The 20,540-nt window shown below is 56.0% G+C and overlaps 2 protein-coding genes across 6 annotated transcripts in view; one reads left to right on the top strand and one right to left on the bottom strand.

Annotated features, from left to right (window-relative positions):
* Window positions 1–13,520, top strand: part of SMARCB1 (SWI/SNF related, matrix associated, actin dependent regulator of chromatin, subfamily b, member 1) — a 43,545-nt gene extending 30,025 nt beyond the window's left edge. For both annotated transcript variants that reach the window (XM_032256662.1, XM_032256661.1), the window contains exons 7-9: window positions 5,132–5,322; window positions 12,587–12,718; window positions 13,156–13,520. In XM_032256662.1, coding sequence (XP_032112553.1) covers window positions 5,132–5,322; window positions 12,587–12,718; window positions 13,156–13,195 — 363 coding nt within the window. In that variant the 3' untranslated portion in view covers window positions 13,196–13,520. The remainder of the gene's footprint in view (window positions 1–5,131; window positions 5,323–12,586; window positions 12,719–13,155) is intronic.
* A 159-nt stretch (window positions 13,521–13,679) lies between these two features.
* DERL3 (derlin 3) lies at window positions 13,680–17,908 on the bottom strand. 4 transcript variants are annotated; one of them, XM_032256665.1, is made up of 7 exons: window positions 17,691–17,906; window positions 17,508–17,573; window positions 17,361–17,434; window positions 17,151–17,244; window positions 16,458–16,653; window positions 15,852–15,942; window positions 13,680–13,876 (listed from the first exon to the last, which is right to left on the bottom strand). In XM_032256665.1, exons 1-7 carry the CDS (start codon window positions 17,781–17,783, stop codon window positions 13,825–13,827), a joined length of 666 nt encoding a protein of 221 aa, XP_032112556.1. In that variant the 5' UTR covers window positions 17,784–17,906; the 3' UTR covers window positions 13,680–13,824. The 4 variants fall into 4 exon arrangements, with proteins under 4 accessions (XP_032112556.1, XP_032112555.1, XP_032112558.1 ...); XM_032256664.1 differs by lacking the exon at window positions 13,680–13,876 and adding an exon at window positions 13,883–14,352 and having other exon boundaries at window positions 17,691–17,908; XM_032256667.1 differs by lacking the exon at window positions 13,680–13,876 and adding an exon at window positions 15,524–15,749 and having other exon boundaries at window positions 17,508–17,513; window positions 17,691–17,905.
* Between the last annotated feature and the right edge of the window lie 2,632 nt (window positions 17,909–20,540).

Below are 20,540 nucleotides of genomic sequence, written 5' to 3'. Positions count from 1 at the left end.
GGCATGTGCCTGTAGTCCCAGCTACTTGGGAGGCTGAGGCAGGAGAATCGCTTGATCCTAGGAGGCAGAAGTTGCAGTGAACCAAGATCACGCCACTGCACTCCAGCCTGGGTGACAGAACAAGACTCCATCTCAAAAAAAAAAAAGAATAGTTTGAGAAGGATTGGTGTGTTAGCTCCTTTTTAAATGTTAGGTAGAATTCACCAGTGAAGCCATCAGGTCTAAGGCTTTTCTTTGTCAGGAGATTTTTTTGGTTATTGATTCAGTCTTTTTACTTGTTAATACCTTCATTTTGAGAAGAATACAAATTTGTTTCCCATAAGCTGTTTTAGTTTCACATTGTGGCCAGCTAGCAGGAAAAGAAGGGGACGATGGTAGGAGAGAGGTGGGATTGGGGTGGGAGCGGAAGCAGGTGCCTGGCCTTTGTCCTGGGTACGGTCTGCTGGCTCTGGAGGGCAGCCCTGAGATCTGCTCTGTGCTGGTCTTTGTCTTGTAAACATGAACATGGTGAGGATGAGGCCATGTGGGCTAACCCACCCCGTCATGGAGGTGGAAATGACTGGGGTTGGCCATATGCAGGGTCCTCATGAGCCTGACCAGCAGCTTCCCTGACATTTTTCTCAGAATTGAGGCCATTTTTGTTGTTATCTTGATGGGGCCTGAGGAAGAGCCATGCAAGATGTTGCCTAGCAGCTGGAATTTTCCTGGGGCTGTCCCTTGCCCCACCAGAAGAGGCTTCCCCAGTGACCCTCTGACTTACCTGTGATTCCCACCTGGGGGATGGTGGCAGCTGGCAAGTTGAGAGACCGTCCTCAGCCAGGTTTCCTGCTCTGACCTTTGGGTCAGACCATGTATCACAGCGTGGACACAGTGGGCCCAGGGAAGCCTGTGTTATGTGGGACAGTCTGCATGTATCAGGCCAGAGGCATCCTGGGTACCGTGACCCTGGAAACTGTCCTGTCTTGCCTGTGAAGAACAGAAGGTCACGCCCAAGGTTTCCCATCTATAACTTGGACTCAGAAGAGCTGGGTATTTCTTTCTTTCCACCTTCCTTTTTTTTTTTTCATGCATTGATCTCCTAGACTCAAGTTATCCTCCCATCTTGGCCTCCTGAGTAGTTGGAAATATAAGCACATACCACCACGCCTGACTAATTTTTAAGTTTTGTGTAGAAAATGGAGTCTCGGCCAGGTGCTGTGCCTCACGTCTGTAATCTGAATACTTTGGAGAACTGAGGCGGGCAGATTGCCTGAGCTCAGGAGTTCAAGACCAGTCTGGGCAACATGTCAAAACCCCATCTCTACTAAAAATACAAAAAATTGGCCAGGTGTAGTGGTGGGTGCCTGTAATCCCAGCTACTCCAGAGGCTGAGCCATGAGAATTGCTTGAACCAGGGAGGTAGAGGTTGCAGTGAGCCAAGATGATGCCACTGCACTCCAGCCTGGGTGACAGGCTCTTCCCATCCCACTGATCTGTCTCAAAAAAAGAAAAAACAAAAATGGAGTCTCACTATGTTTCCCAGGCTGGTCTCAAGCAATCCTCCCACCTTGACTCCCTGAACTGCTGGGATTACAGACGTGAACCACCAGGCCTGGCCAGAGCTGGGTGTTTCTGTAAGGACATCCTTCTTTGTCTTGATCCTGGAACACAGCTGAAGGAAAACAGGAATCTTTGGAGCCATGGCACGTGAGGAGTGTCTTTCTGCTCAGAAAGGGCACCTTCGGTTGGAGCGGCTTCTTACAGATAGTCTTGGCAATGCTGGGACCAAAGCCCAGGTCTGGCTGCCCTCGCCAGGGGACCTGGCCCAGGTCGGCTTTGTCCAGTTCCAGCGGGGACTGGGGGACAGGGGAGGAAGTTGGGGACATGCTGCTGCTGAGATTTGAACCATCAGACCCTGTGGCACTGTCCAGGCTCTGTCTGGAGAGTGCCTGGGGTGAGATGTGAGTTGAGACTGGGAAGGTGGGCAGGGGCCTGGCCCTGCTGTGTGCCCACTTGGGAGTCCTGGCCCTGCCTTGGCTCTGTGAGTCCACCTGGAGTCCAGCGTGCCTCACTACCCCATCAAGGCCACTGCCAGATGGCTCCCTCCCTCCTCGCCTTCCAGTACAGGTCTCAGCATGGCACCTCAGCCCGTGTCTCTTCTCTGACTAAAACATTCCAGAAGCTTCCCACATCCCTCTGTGGAAGCCAGGCCCATCCAAAGCCTTCAGGGCCCTAACTGTCCTCTGCTGCAGTTTCTCACCACCCTCCTCTCCTCCCTTTGTCCCCTTACTGGGGCAACCCACGTGCCAGGCCTTGGCTTCTTTTACATCACTGTGTCCCCCACCTGGGACTGTTCTCCCCCAGGCAGCCACATTCCTGCTCCCTGGGCACATTCAGTTCTTCCTAAAGGCCACCTTTCTGGAAGCCTTCCTGGCCTCCTGACTTCTGAGGCCAGCCCAGACTTTATGCCCCTCCCTTCTGTCCCTCCCTGACACTCCCGTGCTGTCTGACTCCCATGTGCTCACTTAACCTGCTTAGTGTCTGTCACTGCCCCCACCAGCATGGCTTTTTTTTTTCTTTTTTTTTTGAGACAGAGTCTTGCTGTGTTGCCCAGGCTGGACTTGAACACCTGAGCTCCAATGATCCTCCCACCTCAGCCTCCCAAGTAATTGAGACTATAGGCGTTGCACCACTTCAGCTTTCTCAGAGCAGCCTTTTGAAGATTTGTCTCTCCTGTGGCTCTCCTTGGTAGATACACAGTCTAGACTGTGGAATAAATGAATGTGTTAGTGACTGAATGGCAGGGGACAGGCAACCCCATGCATGAGCCCAGGGTAGGAATGGCTTGCTGGGTGGGAACCATGTGCCCATGGTCCTATGGGATCCTGGTGGGTGTGTCCGTGGGCTGTCGGCTGCTGCGCTTTCTTGCTGGACCCAGCACCCACGTGGTTTGCTTGGCATTAGATTCCAGTTGGAAGGGCCAGTGCCTCCAGTTCCATTCATCACCAGGCAAGGGTGTACGTGGAGACAGCAAAGGACGTGGGGGCTTGACTGCAGCTCCATTACCTGGCAGTGTGCCTTGTGCAGGGTGCTGCAGCTCTGCCCCTTGGCTTCCTCCCTCTGCGTGAGGATTCCTTGATTCCCAGAACAAATACCACCCTGCCTGTGCTAGGATTCCTAGAGGCAAATGATTCAGATTGTTTCAGACAGTCCTGGCTGGGCGCGGTGGCTCATGCCTGTAATCTTAGCACTTTGGGAGGCCGAGGTGGGCGATCACTTGAGGTCGGGAGTTCGAGACCAGCCTGACCAACATGGAGAAACCCCATCTCTACTAAAAATACAAAAAAACTAGCTGGGCATGGTGGCGCACGTGTATAATCCCTGCTACTTGGGAGGCTGAGGCAGGAGAAACAGTTGAACCTGAGAGGCAGAGGTTGCAGTGAACCGAGATCACACCACTGCACTCCAGCCTGGGTGACAGAGCAAGACTCTGTCTCAAAACAAAACAAAACAAAACAAAACAAAACAAAACAGTCAGTCCTAAGTGCTGTGAAGAAAACAGGAGAGGGGCCATGCATGGTGGCCCACACATATAGTCCCAGACTACATAGGAGACTGTCAAGGGAGGATCTTTTGAGGCCAGTTCTGGCAACACAGAGAGGCAGCAGAGAGCAGAGGGCTCAGCCACAGGTCTCTTCTCCACCCAAAACACTTGATGTATTGCCTGGGCCTTATGGACACCTTGTCTCTACAAAAAAAAAAAAAAAAAAAAATTAGCTGGTCATGGTAGCGCATGCCCGTAGTCCAAGCTACTCAGGAGGCTGAGGTGGAGGGGTCTCTTGAGCCCAGGAGTTCAGGGCTTTAGTGAGTCATGATCATGCCATTGCACTCCAGCCTGGGTGACAGAGTGAGATCCTTTCTCCAAACGAGGGAGAAAACGGAGAGAAGGGTGTGGAAAGGGGCTGGTGGGAGGGGAGTTCTCCGGAGCCGGCGCTTTGGCTTAGACCAGGATGCTAAGAAGAGGCTGGTCCTGCCAGGTGAGGGGAAGAACATTCTAGCAAGTGGTGGTGTGCAGGGCTGAGAGGCACAGGGCTTTATGAACATGATCGGCGATTAGGGTGCCCTCATTTCTCTAAAAGGAGGCAGAAGTCCTCAGAAGGGCTGGGCTCCAAGGCAGTGGTGAGTTCTCCATGCACCTGCCCAACCTGATCCTTGACTTCAAAGCTAAGGGCCAACAGTGAATGGGCAGGTGCACCATGGCCTGCCTGCTCCATGGGGCACTGGACAGCAGTGAGGGATGACTCCAGCCCCACACTCTAATGGGAAGAGCCTTGCAGGCATACACAGAGGGAATGAAACTGGACCCCAGGGTCCATCCTATTCAGAACAGCCACACCTACTCAGGAGGAGCAAAGTCAAGATGGTGCCGCCTCAGTGGGGCAGGTGTAGGTGGAAGATCCTAGGGTACAGTCTGTTCTCTCTGGCTGGGTGCTGGCTTCCCAGGTGTCCACTTATGAAAAATCCCTGACTGCACTTGCGGGGCCTGGGCCCTCTGGCTGTGAGTCACGTGCCGCAGGAGTCCTCTGGGGAGTGTGGGAGGAGCTGGCCCAGCACTGCGCTCCCCACGGGCTGCCCTGCTGCCTCACCATGTTGGCCCAGGGTGGAGTGCATCTGTGAATATGCTAGGCAGGGTTTTCTGAGAGGGGCAAGCTCTGTAAAGGGCATAGACTTTGGCGTAAGAGAGGGCTTAGGGATGCCTTAGCTGAGCCCTGCCTGGCCAGTGTAGTCACGTAAGACCTATGGCAGCAGGAGTGAGGGGCAGAAAGGAAGGTCCCCACCAGTATGGGGCGCAGGGGGGATGGGATGAAGATAAGGTGGGACTCAGGTGCTCCTGGGGCCACTTTGGGGCCTCTCGAGGGTGACCATGCTGGGCCCTGAGCCAGAGCCCCTCATGGCAGACAGGAGGGCTGTGGGATCAGCCCTGTTTTGGGGATGAGGAACGGAAGGACAAGGGCTGCCTGCAGTTATCAGCTGGTGGATCCTGGTGGGCAGGGCACAGCCCAGGCCTGGCAGGCCCCCCTACCCTTGCGGCCTCCCTGGGCTGGGGACAGTCCCGAAAGCTCTAACTCGTGTCCTTTGGTTGTTGCCTCAGCTGAACATCCACGTGGGAAACATTTCCCTGGTGGACCAGTTTGAGTGGGACATGTCAGAGAAGGAGAACTCACCGGAGAAGTTTGCCCTGAAGCTCTGCTCAGAGCTGGGGTTGGGCGGGGAGTTTGTCACCACCATCGCATACAGCATCCGGGGACAGCTGAGCTGGCATCAGAAGACCTACGCCTTCAGGTAGGATCATGCACCAGTCTCTCCTTCCCTCCCTCATCTCCTTGCAAAACCGTTTTGAGAAAGACTTTTCTGTGTGAGTGGTGACGCCTTCGGGGCTTTCTCAAGCTTCACAGCACGATCTGGCTGGGGTCTGCGTGTTTGCTGTGTCCTCTGTCACCCTGTGTGTCTCACCAGTACGCCACTGTGCCAAGTAGGGTTAGAAGCGCCTAACACAATAGCTGGCAAAGACTTGGAGCTCTGTCTGGGTGAATCTCAAGTCCTTACCTCCACGGAGCCCTGGGCCCACCCTTGCCATCCACCATTCAGCGATCCTGCCCCACTCTCTCTCTCTCTCTGCTCTTGCCCAGACTGTTACTTGGTCAGGATGGCCCCTGCCCAGGGTTCTTCATCTGTAGAACTTGAATTCTATCTTAAACACAAAGGCCCACCCCAGCTCTGGAGAGTCAGGGGTCCCCCAGCAGCTCCTTCTTACTGCAGTGTCTCATTTGATGAGTACCAGCTGGACTGGACCCCATCCTGGCTGCCCTGGAAGATAGAGACAGGTCACCTTGATCCCTGCCTGTAGCATTTGGGCTGGCTGAAATGGTGGAGGTGCAGACAGAACATTCCGGTCCAGTGTCCTCTGTGCAAGGGGTGGGGATGGACCCAGGCAGGGGAGGCCCTCCTGTTCCTGGTAGGAGGTAGGACTCAGAGTTAAAAGCGAGATCAAGGCCCAGTGCGGTGGCTCACACCTGCAATCCCAGCACTCTGGGGAGCTGAGGTCGATCGCCAGAACCCAGGAGTTTAAGACCAGCCTGGGGAACATGGCGAGACCCCATCTCTACAAAAAATACCGGAATGAGCCAGGTATGTTGGCGCACGCCTGTAGTGTCAGCTACTCAGGAGGCTGAGGTGGGATCACCTGAGCTCAGGAGGTCGAGGCTGCGGTGAGCCAAGATCATGCCACTGCACTCCAGCCTGGGTAACAGGGCAAGACCCTGTCGCCAAAAAATGAAACAAAAGCAAAGTTGAGCTCCCCTGGCTCAGCAGGACTCCAGGACTAGGAAGCCCCGTGGTTTCTAACCCTGTCCTCTGTGTTGGGTTGGGGGCGCGGTGAGTATTCCTGCATCAAAACAGGATGTTCAGATTTAGTCTGCTCATCAGACTATCATCATCCACATCTGCAGTCACCACTCAGGGATAACAGCTTAAAATGCTACAATGAGGAGCAAATAGGAAGGTCTGTTTTGCAAAGCCATGACAATTAATGGAGCTTGTTAGGTTTGTGTCTAACTTGTTTTCCCAGACATCCCAAGAGACAGCTTTCTACGACTTCCTGTAAATCTGAGCAAGGAAGAAGGAATGAGAGCCACCCACGAGGCTCGAGGGCCCCAGGCCTGGGAAACGGCTGAGCCCCTGCCTGAGCACCAGTGGTGCTGAGATCCTGTGACCTGCCCCCAGCAGCCCTGCCAATCACATGGTTCTGCTTCACAGATAGGGCAGCCCTGAGAGGAGGCTGGGGTGCTGGTGTCTGATGCCTCCCTGTTCCCCCGGGGTGCTGCCTGGGAGTGCAGCTGTAGTGTCCATTCACCCTGCATGGAGCCAAACCGTATGGCCGGAGAGCCAGTCTAGGGTGGCCTCACTCCACCAGTGTTGACTCTGAGGTCCCGGGAGACAGTGATGTTGCGCACGTCGACACTGAGCACCTCCTCCCCCAGGGGCCGATCCAGTCAGAACCCTCACTCTGGGCTCCCAGCATCCAGGCGCTGATGGTGCTGACCCTCACCCAGCCCTGCAGGCGCTGACAGTGCCCACAGTGCGGCCTCAGGAGCTGAATTCCCGAGGGCCTCTTGACAGGTCCTTGAAGCATTCTTTCTTTCGTCCACCACAGCACCATCCCTCCTGCTCTGAACCGAAGGTGACCTGAGCCCAAATTCCTTGCCAAGCTCTAGACCCTCTGCAGTTTGCAGAGTGGCTTCAGAGCAGGTCCCCTGGGGAGTCCCTGGTGGTGGCAGGTCAGGACTTATAGGCAGATGCCCTTTTTATCTTAGCGACCACCTAATGAATTCCAGTCGTGGAGCTTAGGGACATCACAGACCCTGCCCCCTGCTGTCTCTTATGCTGAGTGTGCATGTTTCAAATCTTTGAGGTTAAAGGCAAGGCCACCCTGCTGAGACCAGGATGAGCACACGTCCCCATCACAGCAGCCAGGTGGGAGGGGCCTGGGGACCTGGGAAGTGTCCTGAGTGGCCTCTTATCATTAGGAGGGCTGCGTGTGTCTTCCCACTCCCCACGCTAGAAGACAGCTGCAAGGACAGGATAGGACCTTAGGGATGGGCGGGCTCATCCCTGACTCCAACCCACGTTCCCCCCACTGCACCACCCCACCCCATGGGATCTTGGGAGGGACTTTTTTTTTTTAACTCTGTCCCCAGGGAGACCAGTGTCAGTACTGCCTGGGGAAATGATGGGCCACTCAGTCCCCAGGGCTAGAGGCCAGTCAGCCCACAGAGAGCTAGACCAGGAGTCCCGGCCTGGTCTCTGTGCCATGCACAAAGCTTGGCAACAGCTGTGTCACATGACTTCCCAAGAAGGGTTTTCAGCTATAGGCTTAGGTCACCCCATGATGGAAGCACTCTTGATTACCCAAGAGCCAGTGCCTCCATCTCTCCCAGCCAGAGCCCAGTGCCTGGCTGCCATACCCTCCTCCGCAATGGGGACATTGGATTCACAGCACAGTTGTGAGCTGCTGGCCATGGGACATATGTGCTCAAGGCCACTATGCCCACATGTCAGGGAAACCAGGGGAGAGAACAGGCTGCTCCCTTTGTCAGTGGGACAGACAGGAGACAGCAGGAAGGGGAGACAAGGGCGTGTGACAAACTACTCAGAAGCCCAAGGCTCCTAGAGGACAGACTGGGACCAGAGTGACACAGACATCCCACAGCCAGTGGAATGGGATGGAGGGCCAGTGACAGGAGGAAGACAGGGCTTACGGGGAAGGAGTCTGGGCTAGGCAGAGCCTCTGAGGAAAGCTGATCCTGTAAAGTTACTGGCACCTCCCCTGGGCCAACCCTGTGTTCCTGGCCAGGGACTAGAGGAGACAGGTTCATGTGCACAGCCATCAGTGTGCCATCGCCACAGAAAGCACTGGAGGCTGTGGGCATGAGGAAGGGCAGTGGGGGGCGTAGAACCTGGGGTGAGAATAGCCAGGGCAGGTGCTGACGGGGACTGCAGCAAGTAGGAAGGACCCGGGGAGGCCCGGGACAGGCAGGTGCTCGAGAAGGAAGGTGGGACCTGCCCGTTTCTGCATGGCCTGTGGATCAGGCAGGGCGTCTGCCCCGGGGGCCCTACACGTACAGGGTGGGGATGAAGAGAGACCTACGGGTCAGGGAGCTTGACAGCTGGGCCTTTGTGAGGGACAGATAGGCAGTGTCCCTCTGATGGCACAGCATCAGGAATTAAATTGGGGGATGCCAGGGATACATTGGGCTTGTTGAGTATGAACCTTGGAGGTTCCTCCCTAAGCTCTGCCCGCCAGCCCTGGCCTGATGCCAAGTTTATTTTTTAACAGCTTTATTGTAGCATAATTAAACCATACAATTCACATATGTAAAGTGTACAGTTCAGCGGTTTCTGATATATTCACAGAGCTGTGTAACTATCACCACTGTCAATATTGGGACTTTTTCATCACCTCAAAAGGAAGCTCCATGCCACCTCTCAGCCCTAAGCATCCACTCATCCACTTTCTATCTGTTGATTTGCCTATTCTGGGTACTTCATAGAAATGGAACCACTAATATGTGGCCTTTTTTTTTGAGACGGAGTCTCCCTCTGTCATCCAGGGTGAAATGCAGTGGCACAATCTCAGCTCACAGCAACCTACGCCTCCTGGGTTCAAGCGATTCTCCTGCCTCAGCCTCCTGAGTAGCAGGGACTACAGGCATCCACCACCAAGCCCAGCTAATTTTTCTATATTTAATAGAGATGGGGTTTCAGCATATTGGCCAGGCTGGTCTCGAACTTCTGACCTTGTGATCTACCCACCTTGGCCTCCTAAAGTGCTGGGATCACAGGTGTGAGCCACCATGCCTGGCTTGATTTGCATTTTTCTAATGACTGATGATATTGGGCATCTTTGCATACATTTCTGGCTGTTTATCTTCTTTGGAGAAAGTGCTTTGTCAGTTTCTTAATTGGGTTGTCTTTTTATTGCTGAGTTGTAATTGTTCTTTATATATTCTAGCTACAAGTACCTCATCAGATATATGATTTGCAGATCTTTTCTCCTATTTGGGGGATTGCCTTTTTTTCTTGATAGTGCCCTTTGAAGCACAAAAGTTTTCATTTTGATGCAGTCCAAGTTTGTTTTTAGTTTGTTGCTAGTGCTTTTGGTTTCATATCTAAGAATCCGTTGTCAATCCAGTCATGTTGTCCCAGCACCATGTTGCAAACTGCTCTTTCTCCATTGAGTGGACTTGGCACCCTTGTAAAAATCAGTTGAGGCTCCTGGTAGCCTCGGAGGTGTTGATTGCAAACATAAGGTGACACCAAGTTTTGGCATTTCCCCTTCCTGATTGAGTGGCTGTGGGCAGGTTGTTTTCCCTCAAAGTCTACATTCTATCATTTGTAAAGTGGGGATAATACTTGTCTGCTGTATCACATGAGGTTTTGAAAGTGAGATCACATTGAAAGTAAACATCGCCAGGCGTGGTGATTCAAGCCTGTAATCCCAGCACTTTGGGAGATGGGAGGATCACGAGGTCAGGAGATCGAGACCAGCCTGGCCATAGTGAAACCCCATCTCTACTAAAATACAAAAAATTAGCTAGGTGTGGTGGCATGCGCCTGTAGTCCCAGTTACTGAGGAGGCTGAGGCAGGGGAATCACTTGATCCTGGGAGACGGCGGAGGTTGCAGTGAGCTGAGATCGCACCACTGCACTCCAGCCTGGTGACAGAGCAAGACTCCATCCCAAAAAAAAAAAGAAAAAAGAAAGTAAACCTCAAGATACTCCACTGGCATCAGTCCTGGCTTCCTCTGTCACCTCAGACATGACCATGCCTTGCCTGGGTATCTTTGTCCACACCTGGACACTTTGGGTGGTCGGAAGGTCTAGAGTCCCTGGTGGCCTTGAAGCCTATGAATCAGAATTTGCTGGTAGGAGTGGGGTGCAGGAGTAGGGTGGCTCCCAGGGCCCCCAACACCCTTTGGAACTTAGGGCGGTGTCTCCCTGCCCACATGTCCCCAAAACCCAAAGCAGGCTAGTCCTGGCTCCAGGCCCATTCTTACGTGGTTGGTTCGAACAGTTCTTATTTTAGAACAAACCCACTGGAGTGGAATCTTCCCGGAGCCAAGGGGAGGTAAACAAAGGGGCCTCTGGGACTCACTCGCCAGCTCTTGTTTAAGTTAAGAGGAAAACATGTTTTGCTCCCCTCAGTGTGGGCTTGGTGCCTTTCATGTCTGCCTTCCAAGGAAGGCTGCTGGGAGCCCCCACAGTGAGGAATGAGGTTTGGGGTTTGAGGCTGTGGCAGTCCCTAGCTTGCTAAACCACGCGGTGCTGGCTGAGGAACAGCTGTCAGGAGCTGCTGCTGATGGGTCAGCCCCAGAGGGCCACAGGGGTGGGGCGCTGGCACTGCCTCTGGCCCTGGCCTCTGCATCACCAGCAGGAGCTCGAGCTTCTGGGCTTCCTGGGCCTGGACCTGGTGGTCTGAGCTTCAGCCGTGAGGGTCAGGCCTGCTGCAGGGAGAGCCAGCCGCAGCCAGTGCCCTGCATACTTACAGTCCCTGAGACCCCAGGCTGAGGAGAGCGGCACTGAGCCTGGAAAGGGCTCGAGGCTACTGGTGTTGGGTGTGTGTGCAGTGGTGTGGGTGTGGGGAGCTGGAGCTCTGCAGGCTGACCTCTGCAGCTGACCAGTCCCACAACCTTGAGCACCGGCTACAGTGAGGCTGTGAGAAGGTCCCTGGCTCCTAGAAAGCCCCCTCAATGGATGTGTGTTGGCTGCTTTGGTAACAGCCTTCAACAGCCTTTCACAGCAGTAAATGTTGTTTCCATATTCCAGATGAGGTCTGCAGGGACCTGTCCTCTCTTATTCTGTCAGCGTCTGCCTGGTGCCTCCCCTGAGCCCAGCCTGCCCTTGCTCTTCCGAGCTCACGGTGTTTTGCAGGGCCGCAGGCTGGGGGAGAGCAGGGTGACCTTCTCCCAGGGAACTGAGCCTACAGAGAGCCAAGTGAGGTACCCAAGTGGAGGAGAAAGGAAAGGACCACGAAAGGGGAGGGGAAGCAGGAGAGTTGTGGTTAGGAACTCATGCTGAGGCTTTCTGGCAGGCCAGGGGTTTGGTGTCACTCAACCAGGAAACACTGTCAGCACCCAAAGCTGTTCTCTCTCAGAGGTGGGAGTGACAGGAGCCACTGCACGTGGGAGGCACATGGGCCCTGTGACATCCACACCTGTGGTCTCCTTAGCATCCTGTCACACTGACTTGCAAATCAAGGCCCAGAGAGGTGACAGCCAGCCACCCTCCTCCAGTGCTCCTGCGCCCACCCCATGCCTGTGTAGCTTCTGCCCGTGCTGCCCCCCACCCTCCGCTGTGTCCTCTTGGCAAGAGGGTACCTGGGGGCAGAGTTGGGTGGTCTTTGTGAGACCCAGGGCGGAGTGTGGTCCAGGGATATGGCTTCAGTCCAGCTCCCTGCCAGCCAGCTGTCTGACCCTAGGCACACACCAGCCTCTCAGGGGTTTGGTTTGGTCGGGAGGTGGGCTGAGGGGCAAGTGTGTGGAACAAGCAGGAGCAGGCGGTGCAGTGGCCTCGGTAGTGGGGCACTGGGGACTTCTGGGAGACTCTTGCTCCCATTTGCTATCCATCCCTTTTCCCTGATCAGCGGGCCCTGGCACTGGACACTGGGTGGAGCAGGCAGTCCTGCTGACCGAGGCCCAGTGGCATCAGCGTGGCCCAGCCTGTGCTGTCCTGTCAAGGAGGACCACCTCCACAGCCAATGGGCCCTCCCTCATCTCAGAGACAGAGAGACGCTAGGCACAAGGGCCTGTTGAAAGTTCACTTTGAAGGGAAGCCCATGGGGTCACAGTGGCAGCACTGTTCTGGGGACGGCCTGGCACCTCCAGCAGCTCCCCTGAGGTTCAGTGACAGGAGCATCCCTCGGTGCCAGCAGTGCTGCTGGGAGAAGCAGGGCACAGACAGGGGCCAGAGTCCCCTGGCCAGAGCTTTCTGAGGACCCTTTATCTATAGCTGGAAAAGTTCTTCCTCTCACTGCCTCCCCTCCCTGTAGCGAGAACCCTCTGCCCACGGTGGAGATTGCCATCCGGAACACGGGCGATGCAGACCAGTGGTGCCCGCTGCTGGAGACTCTGACAGATGCTGAGATGGAGAAGAAGATCCGCGACCAGGACAGGAACACGAGGTACCACCGGCCCTGTGGTCCGGCTCTGCCCATAGTCACCTGGCTTACCTGGCAGGGACAGGGCCATTGCCTTTCCCAGTCTCCCATGGTCTCTGGAAGAGAGGGTACCTCTAGTGTTGCTAGAGGCAGGCAGGCTCCTGGGTGATGAGGCCCCATCGAGGCCCCAGGGTATGTTTCCCTGCAGGGAATAAACATAATTCCTCAGGCCGGATCTGACCACAGCCCAGATCCAGGCCTCAGGGTCCCTGGAGTGATGGTCAGGGTCTGAGCAGCAGACAGGTGAGGCTGAGAGAAGGCCCGGTCCAACCCTGCTGGGGGCCCACATCCTGCCTCTGTTCCCACCCCCACACACCTGGCTGCCCTGGAGAGCCTTAGGAAGGGCAGTGCCCAGGTTGGAAGCTGGCCCTGCTCACCGCCCTCCCCAACTCCTTCCCCAGGCGGATGCGGCGTCTCGCCAACACGGCCCCCGCCTGGTAACCAGCCCATCAGCACGCAGCTCCCACGGAGCATCTCAGAAGACTGGGCCACCTCTCCTCCATCTTCTGGCAAGGACAGAGACCAGGGGACAGCCCAGCACCATCCTGAGGATTGGGGTGGGGGTGGAGTGGAGGCTTCCAGATGGCCTTCCCCGGCACACATTCCATTTGCTGAGCCCCAGTCCTGTCCCCCCACCCCTCCCCAGTCTCTGGGGTCAGGAAGAAACCTGATTTTGGGTTGTGTTTTGTTTTTGTATAGGAGCCCCAGGCAGGGCTAGTTACAGTTTTTAAATAAAAGGCAACAGGTCATGTTCAATTTCTTCAAAGTTTTAGCATAAAAATAATGAGAGCCAGGAGCGGGGCTGGGGCCTGGAGGGACAAAGGTGGCGTGTGAACAGGCCGGCTGCCAGGCAGGCCTCACTCTCCTCTGCCTCAGATTCCCAGGCGGGGGTGGGGTGAATGGGGCTCCTGGTAGCACCTCAGTCTTCTCAGCCTGTTCTTCCAGACCCGGAGAGCTGAGAACGGGGGCTGTGGGCTCAGGACAGGGGCTCCCTGCCTTTCAGCAACAGCCCTGCTCCCCTTGCTCGGCCTCAGGAAGGAGCCGTGAGCTCTTCTGCTGTGTCCAGATGATCAGGCTGCTGCCAGCTGGGGCCTTGCTGTTCTGGAGTCCCCGGCAGAAGGCCTGGTCCTGTGTGGGCGCTGCTGGGCTGTCGCCAGCCTGGGTGCAGGAGGGCTGTTCCAGCTCCAGTGGTGCCCATAGCAAGGTTGACTGGGGCCCTTTCCCCACCCCAGCAGGCGCCGTGGCCTGGTGCCAGCTCTTGGGGGTTGACATGGTGCAGGGAGGAGACACAGCCCGGGGCCCCTTCCCAGCTCTGTCTCCAAGGAGTTCGTGTCCCCCATGTTCTCATCTGTAATATGGAGGTGTCCCCATTCTTTAAAATGGACATAAGATCTAGGAGGGCAGCAAACTGGCTCGCAGCCCCAGCCTTACTGAAGAGAATGGGCACAGACCCCAGCACAGGCCACCCTCAGCTGTTGGCAGGACCCTTGCTGCCAGGGCAGAGCTAGGGTCAGAGACTGCTGTGCTCCCTGGAAGTGGGGTAGGGCCCCATGTGGGGCAGAGACAGAGCTCCGATTAGGGATTGGGGTTCTTCGTCACTGGGATGTAGGTGAGATGGGGGCTCCTTTGAGCAAGCCATAGCATGGGACTTCCCAGGGAGTTTGCACTCAGGGCCTCTGCCCTCCATCAAAGAATGGAACTCCCCAGAGCCCCCAGCAAGGGACAGCTGGGCCCTACCAGAAGGCCCTTGAACAAAGGGGAATCTTCCATGGACATGAACAGGTTTCATTGCTGAGGTATTTATTCCTTTCGTCCATGGGGCAGGAACCTTGTTAATGAAATGGTGAAGCAGCCCTGTGTCCCCACAACTGGTAGGATGGAAGGAACCTTGGTGGCTTCACCCCACAGGTCAGGCAGGCCCACCTGGCCGGGAGGTGCCTGGGAGGCTGAGCCCTCACCCCTGACTGCCACCTCACACCGCCACAGAGTCAGCTGCTGCTCCCCAAGGTCTGGCTACAACATGGTGGGCAAACTCAACAGAACAGTGTTGTTACCACGAAAACGATAACCTGCAGCTGGAGGAGCCCCCATGCCACTGAGCATCCAGACATAAACCATACGGACAGGCCTAGAGTAACAAGGAAAACTGCCAGGTCAGAAGAGAAAAGTGAGCTGCAGGGTTCGGATAAGGCTCACACAGGTCCTCAGCTAAAAAGGGCAGGAACAGAACCTTCCAGAAGTCCCTGCCTCACCCAGTCTCAAGACTGCTAAGGTGAAAACGTCAAGGCTCTGGGGTCACAGAAGGGGCAGAAGACCCAGTCCTGGCCCTCCTCTGCACCTGACTCTGGGGCCTTGGTGTTACCAGATGAAAAATGAGGCATAGGCCCACCTGTCAGGTGGCTGATAAGGGACAGGAGAGGCTAGATCAGCATCAGCCTGAAGGCACCATGGGCAGGGACACCTGTAGGCTGGCTCGGCACAACCTAGGAGAGGGCTGTCCTGGCCCTGGCAGCCAAAATCTGGTGAACTTCCCCACTGACTGGCAGGGAGCAGAGGCCTGTGGTGGGCAGAACTTGCCCAAGGCCCTGGTTGGGCCAGAACGAGAACCATGAGCCTGTCACCTGTGAGTTCAAAGCTCTGCCAGGCAACCGTGAGCACCCCTATCCTACCACCTACAGCTGGGCTGAGAGGCCACACTGAATGAGGACGGGGAGGCATAGAAGGATGTGGCCAGGCGAGGTGGGGAACCAGTGCCATGGGCCAAGAGGCTGCAGGTCATTCTGTTTATTCGTGTGGGTCCTTGAATGGGCCCAGCCTTTAGGACGGGTTTTCTGCCCCAAGTAGGGGTCACAGGTAGGATGGAAGCTGCCAGAAGCCTCTTAGGCCTGGCCATGGGTAGGGTCACTGCAGCGGGGGTGGCAGATGGGGTCCTGGCTGTTCCTCAGGGAGGGGCTGGTAATTGGGGTCTTCTGCAGGGGCATCCAGGAGCAGCTTTCTGTGGGGAGGGGCCCATGCTGAGCAGAGGCCAGCAGAGGTCCCCATGGGTGGGGGAGCCATCTGAGGGCGGGGAGAGGGAGGGAGAGCTCTCAGCACTCACAGGAAACCAGGGGTCAGCAGGAGCCGCTTGCCTCCAGGCTGGTTGGGGAAGACATCCTCCAGGAAGTAGTAGATGTGGCCCACGGCAATCCCTGTGAGACAGCCATGGACTGCGGGGTCACTCTCCACAGCACAGAGTCCTAGACCAGCAGAGCCTGCCCTGGGCCCCCATCCACAGCCTGCAGACCCCAGAGCATGAATGCCCCAAAGTCTTGCACAGAGTCCCAGCCCAGGGCTGGCCAGGGTTGGCCCTGAAGGACAAGCTTAAAAGGCCCAGAAACAGTCAGGACCCAGGGGAGGGAGGGCTTGAGAATGGTGGCGGAGTGGAAGCCATGGGACAGGAGCAGTGACCCGCCCATCCCCACCCCCGTCAGGACCAGGCAGTCATCAGCAAGTCAGCCCTGAAGATGCAAATCCTGTGGGCTGTTTGAGGGGCTGTAAGAGCACAGCAGCTGTGAGGGCAGGAAGATGGGGCAGGGAGGCAGATGAGAGGTTCAGCTATGAGGAGAGGTCCAGCACAGATGGGAGAGGGGACCCCAGGGCATAAGCAGTGTGTCCTGAGGGGAGTGGCCAGCCTGGGGTGGACTGGATGTACAGGGAGGCTCACCCAGCAGGTCCACGAGGATGGAGTTGCCCAGCAACAGCGAGAAGCCCATGAGCGCCCAAGGCAGGAACGGTGCCTGGAAAGTGACCAGGCCGAAGAAGTTGACCCTCACCCGAGGGCTGCGGCGGCTCCACACGTACACCAGCATGGCGACAAGGGCCTGGCCCAGGAAGAACAGACTGCCCAGGAGTCCCAGCAGCTGGGCCAGAGTCAAGGTGCTCCAGTGCAGGCCTCAGCCCATGCCCAGAGTCCCCTCTGATTTCCTAAGCCCCTGGAATTCCCTTCCTCATTGCCCCTATGTGCCATTCCCTCATCAAGATGAGCCTGCCCAATAAAGGCGACACTGCAGGCTTCAGGTCCCACGAGATCTGCCGTGCAGACCTACAGCCTCATCTCAGGGCCCAACCACTGCCTGTCCCTGCCCCAGTCTCTCCGGCTGCTCGCATTCAGGGTTCAGCTAGTGGCTGTCACCCCACCTGGCTCGTCTGTGCATCGCCTTGTATTTTGCATACAGCACTGAAGATCTAGCCCTGGCACCTGCAGCTGAGCACACGGTGGACCCTAAACACATACTAAGCTGGAGAGAGCGACTCTGTCCCTTCCTGGCATGGCTGTTCATGTCAGGCTCCAGGACCAACACAGGCCGGAACCTCGAGGCTCCCCAGCCCGAGGCTCCAGTGCCCGCGGGAAGGATACCGTCATAAGGACCCCTCCGAAGAGAAACATGAAGACGAAGTCGGCCGTGCGGCCGCGGAAGGAGCCCTCTTCCAGCATGCGACAGTAGTGAAACCTACGACGTCGGTATAGGAAGTGCCACCAGGTGGGGCCTCAGTTTCCCCGCCCCGGCCTCTCCCAGCCCGGCAGGCCTGCCCTCCACCCAGCCAGTGTCCGCGGGGCGCAGGATACACGAAGAGCATGTTGAAGAAGAAGCTGAATCCCAGGGGCCCGAAGAAGAGGAAGTTGGTCACAAGCCTCCAGACCTGCGGGGGACGGGCGGTCAGGTGCGGGGTGGGCGGGCTGAGCCCACAGGTGCGCGGCGCGGGGCGGCCTCACCTGGAACTTCCGAAACACGAGGTGCGGGTTGAAGTAGAGCTGGAAGGGGCTGAGGAGCTCCAGTTGCTGTGGAACCAGGGGCCAGTCAAGAGCTGCCCGGGAGCCACGCTGTAACCATGGCGACCCTCACCCCCCGCCAGAGGCTGTAACTAAGGCGACGTCCGGTCTGCCCGGCCCGCTTACCACCGCAGCGGTGGTGAGGACGCAGGCTGCAGTGTAGGCCCGCGTCACCGCCGGCACCTGCAGGAACTCGGCCGCCAGTCCCTGCCACGCCATTGAACCTTCTCAAGCACGCGTGGTCTGGCCGGCAACCCGCTCTTTAACCCGCCTCCCGGCCCCGCCTTCGGCCAATCCGCGTCCAAGACGCTGCGCGCCCCAGTCTGAAAAGAGAGACCTTGAGCCAATGGAAGGAGGAAGAGGGAAGTTAGGGGCGGAATGGGAGAGGGGGCGGGTAGAGGCTGGTGGCCAATGGGCAGGCGCCAAGGTTGAGCACGTGGCGGTTGTTGTGGCTGCGGTGGCGGCGCGGGAGAACGTGTGGCCAATGAGTAATTGGTCACTTCGCGGCTTTTTAGGAGCGGACCAATAGCGAGGATCCACGACACCCCGAGGACGGGGCTAAGATTGTATGGTTGGGGGTGCAAAGACCAGAGCAGACGAGGCAAACCCGGAAGGGGTGGGTGTGGGGGCGGGGCAGGGAGTGGGACGGCCCTGACACTGCTGGCCCGCCTCCAGCTCACTAACTACCTAGCGAAAACGCTCTCCTTGCTGCGAACCCAAAACGGGCCCACCTAACCCACAGCAGGGAGGCGTTCAGGAACGTGTCCAAACCTCCCCAAACATCCAAGGCCCCACTCAAATGTGCCAGCTCCTGTCAGGGGTCTTCCCGGGTGCCCATGGAACGAGAGGCTGGACTGGGGGATTGACACCCCGGGTGGGGCTCGACGGTTGAGCGGCACCAGAGCAAGTGGACAGGCAGGAGAGGGCCTCAGTATTTTTGTGGAAAAGAGAAATTTCATTCATTTATTCTGCAGTTTACTAAACAACTGTATGTCCGTCACCGTTCTAGATGCTGGGGATACGGCATCCAGCAAAAGACACTGTCTCTCAGGGTCCAGCCAGGAGGCAGTCAATACAATGAGCTAGTGCTGACGCTAGATGAAAATATTCCCAAGTGCGGGGTGGGGCCACGTGGGGGTCTGCAGTGCTAGGTGGGGTGACCTGGGATGCCTCTGGGAAGATGTGAAGTTTGATTGTCCCTTTACAAGGATCCCTGTGTCCATTAGGGTGGTGACTGTGAAAAGCAAAACAATAAGTGTTGGTGAGGATAAGGAGAAATTGGAACCCTGGTGCACGGTTGGTGGGAATACAAAGTGGTTAATCTGCTGTGCAAAACAATATGACCATTACTCAAAAAGTTAAAAATACGATTATTGTGTGATCCAGCAATGCTCCTTGTGGGTACTTATCCAAAGAAGAAACAGCAGGGACTTGAACAGATATTCACAGAACCATGTTCATGGCCTCATTGTTCACAATAGCCAAAAGACAGAAGCAGCTCACATGTTCAGCCACCGATGGGATAAGCAAATGTGGTGAATACATGCAATACAATACTAATCAACCTTAAAGGAGTGAAATTCTGGTCTATGATGCAGCATGGATGACCCTTGAAGACATACGCTTAGTGACAACACCAGTCACAAGGCTGTACGCAGTGGCTCGCGCCGGTAATCGCAGCATTTTGGGAGGCCAAGGCGGGTGGATCACAAGGTCAGGAGTTCAAGACCAGTCTGGCTAACATGGTGAAACCCCGCCTCTACTAAAAATACAAAAATTAGCCAGACGTGGTGGCGTGTGCCTGTAATCCCAGCTACTCGGGAGTACATAAGGCCTCTCCCATGTTCGGGAGGTTGAGGCAGGAGAATCACTTGAACCTGGGAAGCAGAGGTTGCGGTGAGCTGAGATCGTGCCATTGTACTGCAGCCTGGGCGACAGAGTGAGACTGTCTCAAAAGAAAAAAAAGTCACAAAAAGACAAATACTGTATGGTTCCGCTTATATGAGAGGGGAACAGGGAGTTGTTGTTTAATGAGTGCAGTTTCAGTTTGAGAAATTGAAAAAGTTCTGGAGGTGGATGTTGGGGATGGTTGCATAAGAATGTTTAATACCACTGAACTGAACACTTACAAATAGTTTGGACAAATTTTATGTTGTGTATGTTACTAAACTTAAAAAAAAAAAAAACCCTCTGTGTCTGCTGTTAGGGTAGTGGATTGCCAGAGGAATCCATGAGCAGGGGGAGGCTTCAACGGACAGTGATGACTTGGGGAGGGTGGAACCGGCAGGATGAGGAGGGGTGGGATGTGGGTTTGCTTACAGATGGGACAGGACTGTGAGAGGGGCGTCCAAGTGGATTCAGAGGCCTGAGCCACAGAGTGGATGGATGGTGGTGGTCTTTTTGAGTTGAAGAGCTCATGGGGAGAAGGTGAGGGGGATGGAGGCTATGTTATGGCATCTGCATGACATTGCTTGGAAAAATCTGAGTGTGATGTTGGGGTAGAGGTTGGAGCAGACAGTGCAATCATCAGTAGTAGATCAATGGCATTTGCAGCTTTGGGCATGTGTGAGATGCTCGAGGGCCAATGGAGAAAAGAGGCCAGGCCTGGGTAGCCTGATGCAGTAGCTAGGGAGAGAAGGCAGCCCCAGCTGGGGAGGCCAAGGGAGGCTGAGCCAGGAAAGGGCTTCAGGAGCCAGGCAGGGAGAATCAAGGGAGGTGTGGCCGGGGAAGGGACTGAGTTGCCGCTATGCCAAGGCTCCTGGTAACCAGGATAATGGCAGTCAGGAGGGAGAGGAAGGCACGCAGATGGATAAGCCTTCACAAGCAAGGGGAGTGCAGCCATGGAGGGAAGTGTGGAAGACAAGGGATGCTCTGGACAGGGCCCTGAGGTGCCCCGAGGAGACTGGAACTGGCCAAGAGGGAGGACTGGCTGAGAAGGTTCTCAGGTGCATCCCAAGAGCATGAGGGTCCCACAGG

The sequence above is a fragment of the Sapajus apella genome, unplaced genomic scaffold (assembly GCF_009761245.1).
Source record: "Sapajus apella isolate SASKATOON/1434 unplaced genomic scaffold, GSC_monkey_1.0 scaffold95, whole genome shotgun sequence".
Lineage (NCBI taxonomy): Eukaryota > Metazoa > Chordata > Mammalia > Primates > Cebidae > Sapajus > Sapajus apella.
The sequence above is the reverse complement of the archived record's forward strand: the minus strand, read 5'-3'. Positions and strand labels throughout refer to the sequence as shown.

What these genes read in the sequence shown, in the direction of transcription:
- DERL3 (XM_032256663.1), bottom strand. Translation starts at nt 17,783, where the DNA reads ATGGCGTGGCAGGGACTGGCGGCCGAGTTCCTGCAGGTGCCGGCGGTG. An exon ending in TCCTCACCACCGCTGCGGTG is followed by an intron (nt 17,574 to 17,690) that starts GTAAGCGGGCCG and finishes CTGGTTCCACAG; the next exon opens with CAACTGGAGCTCCTCAGCCC. An exon ending in TTCTTCAACATGCTCTTCGT is followed by an intron (nt 17,245 to 17,360) that starts GTATCCTGCGCC and finishes CCGACGTCGTAG; the next exon opens with GTTTCACTACTGTCGCATGC.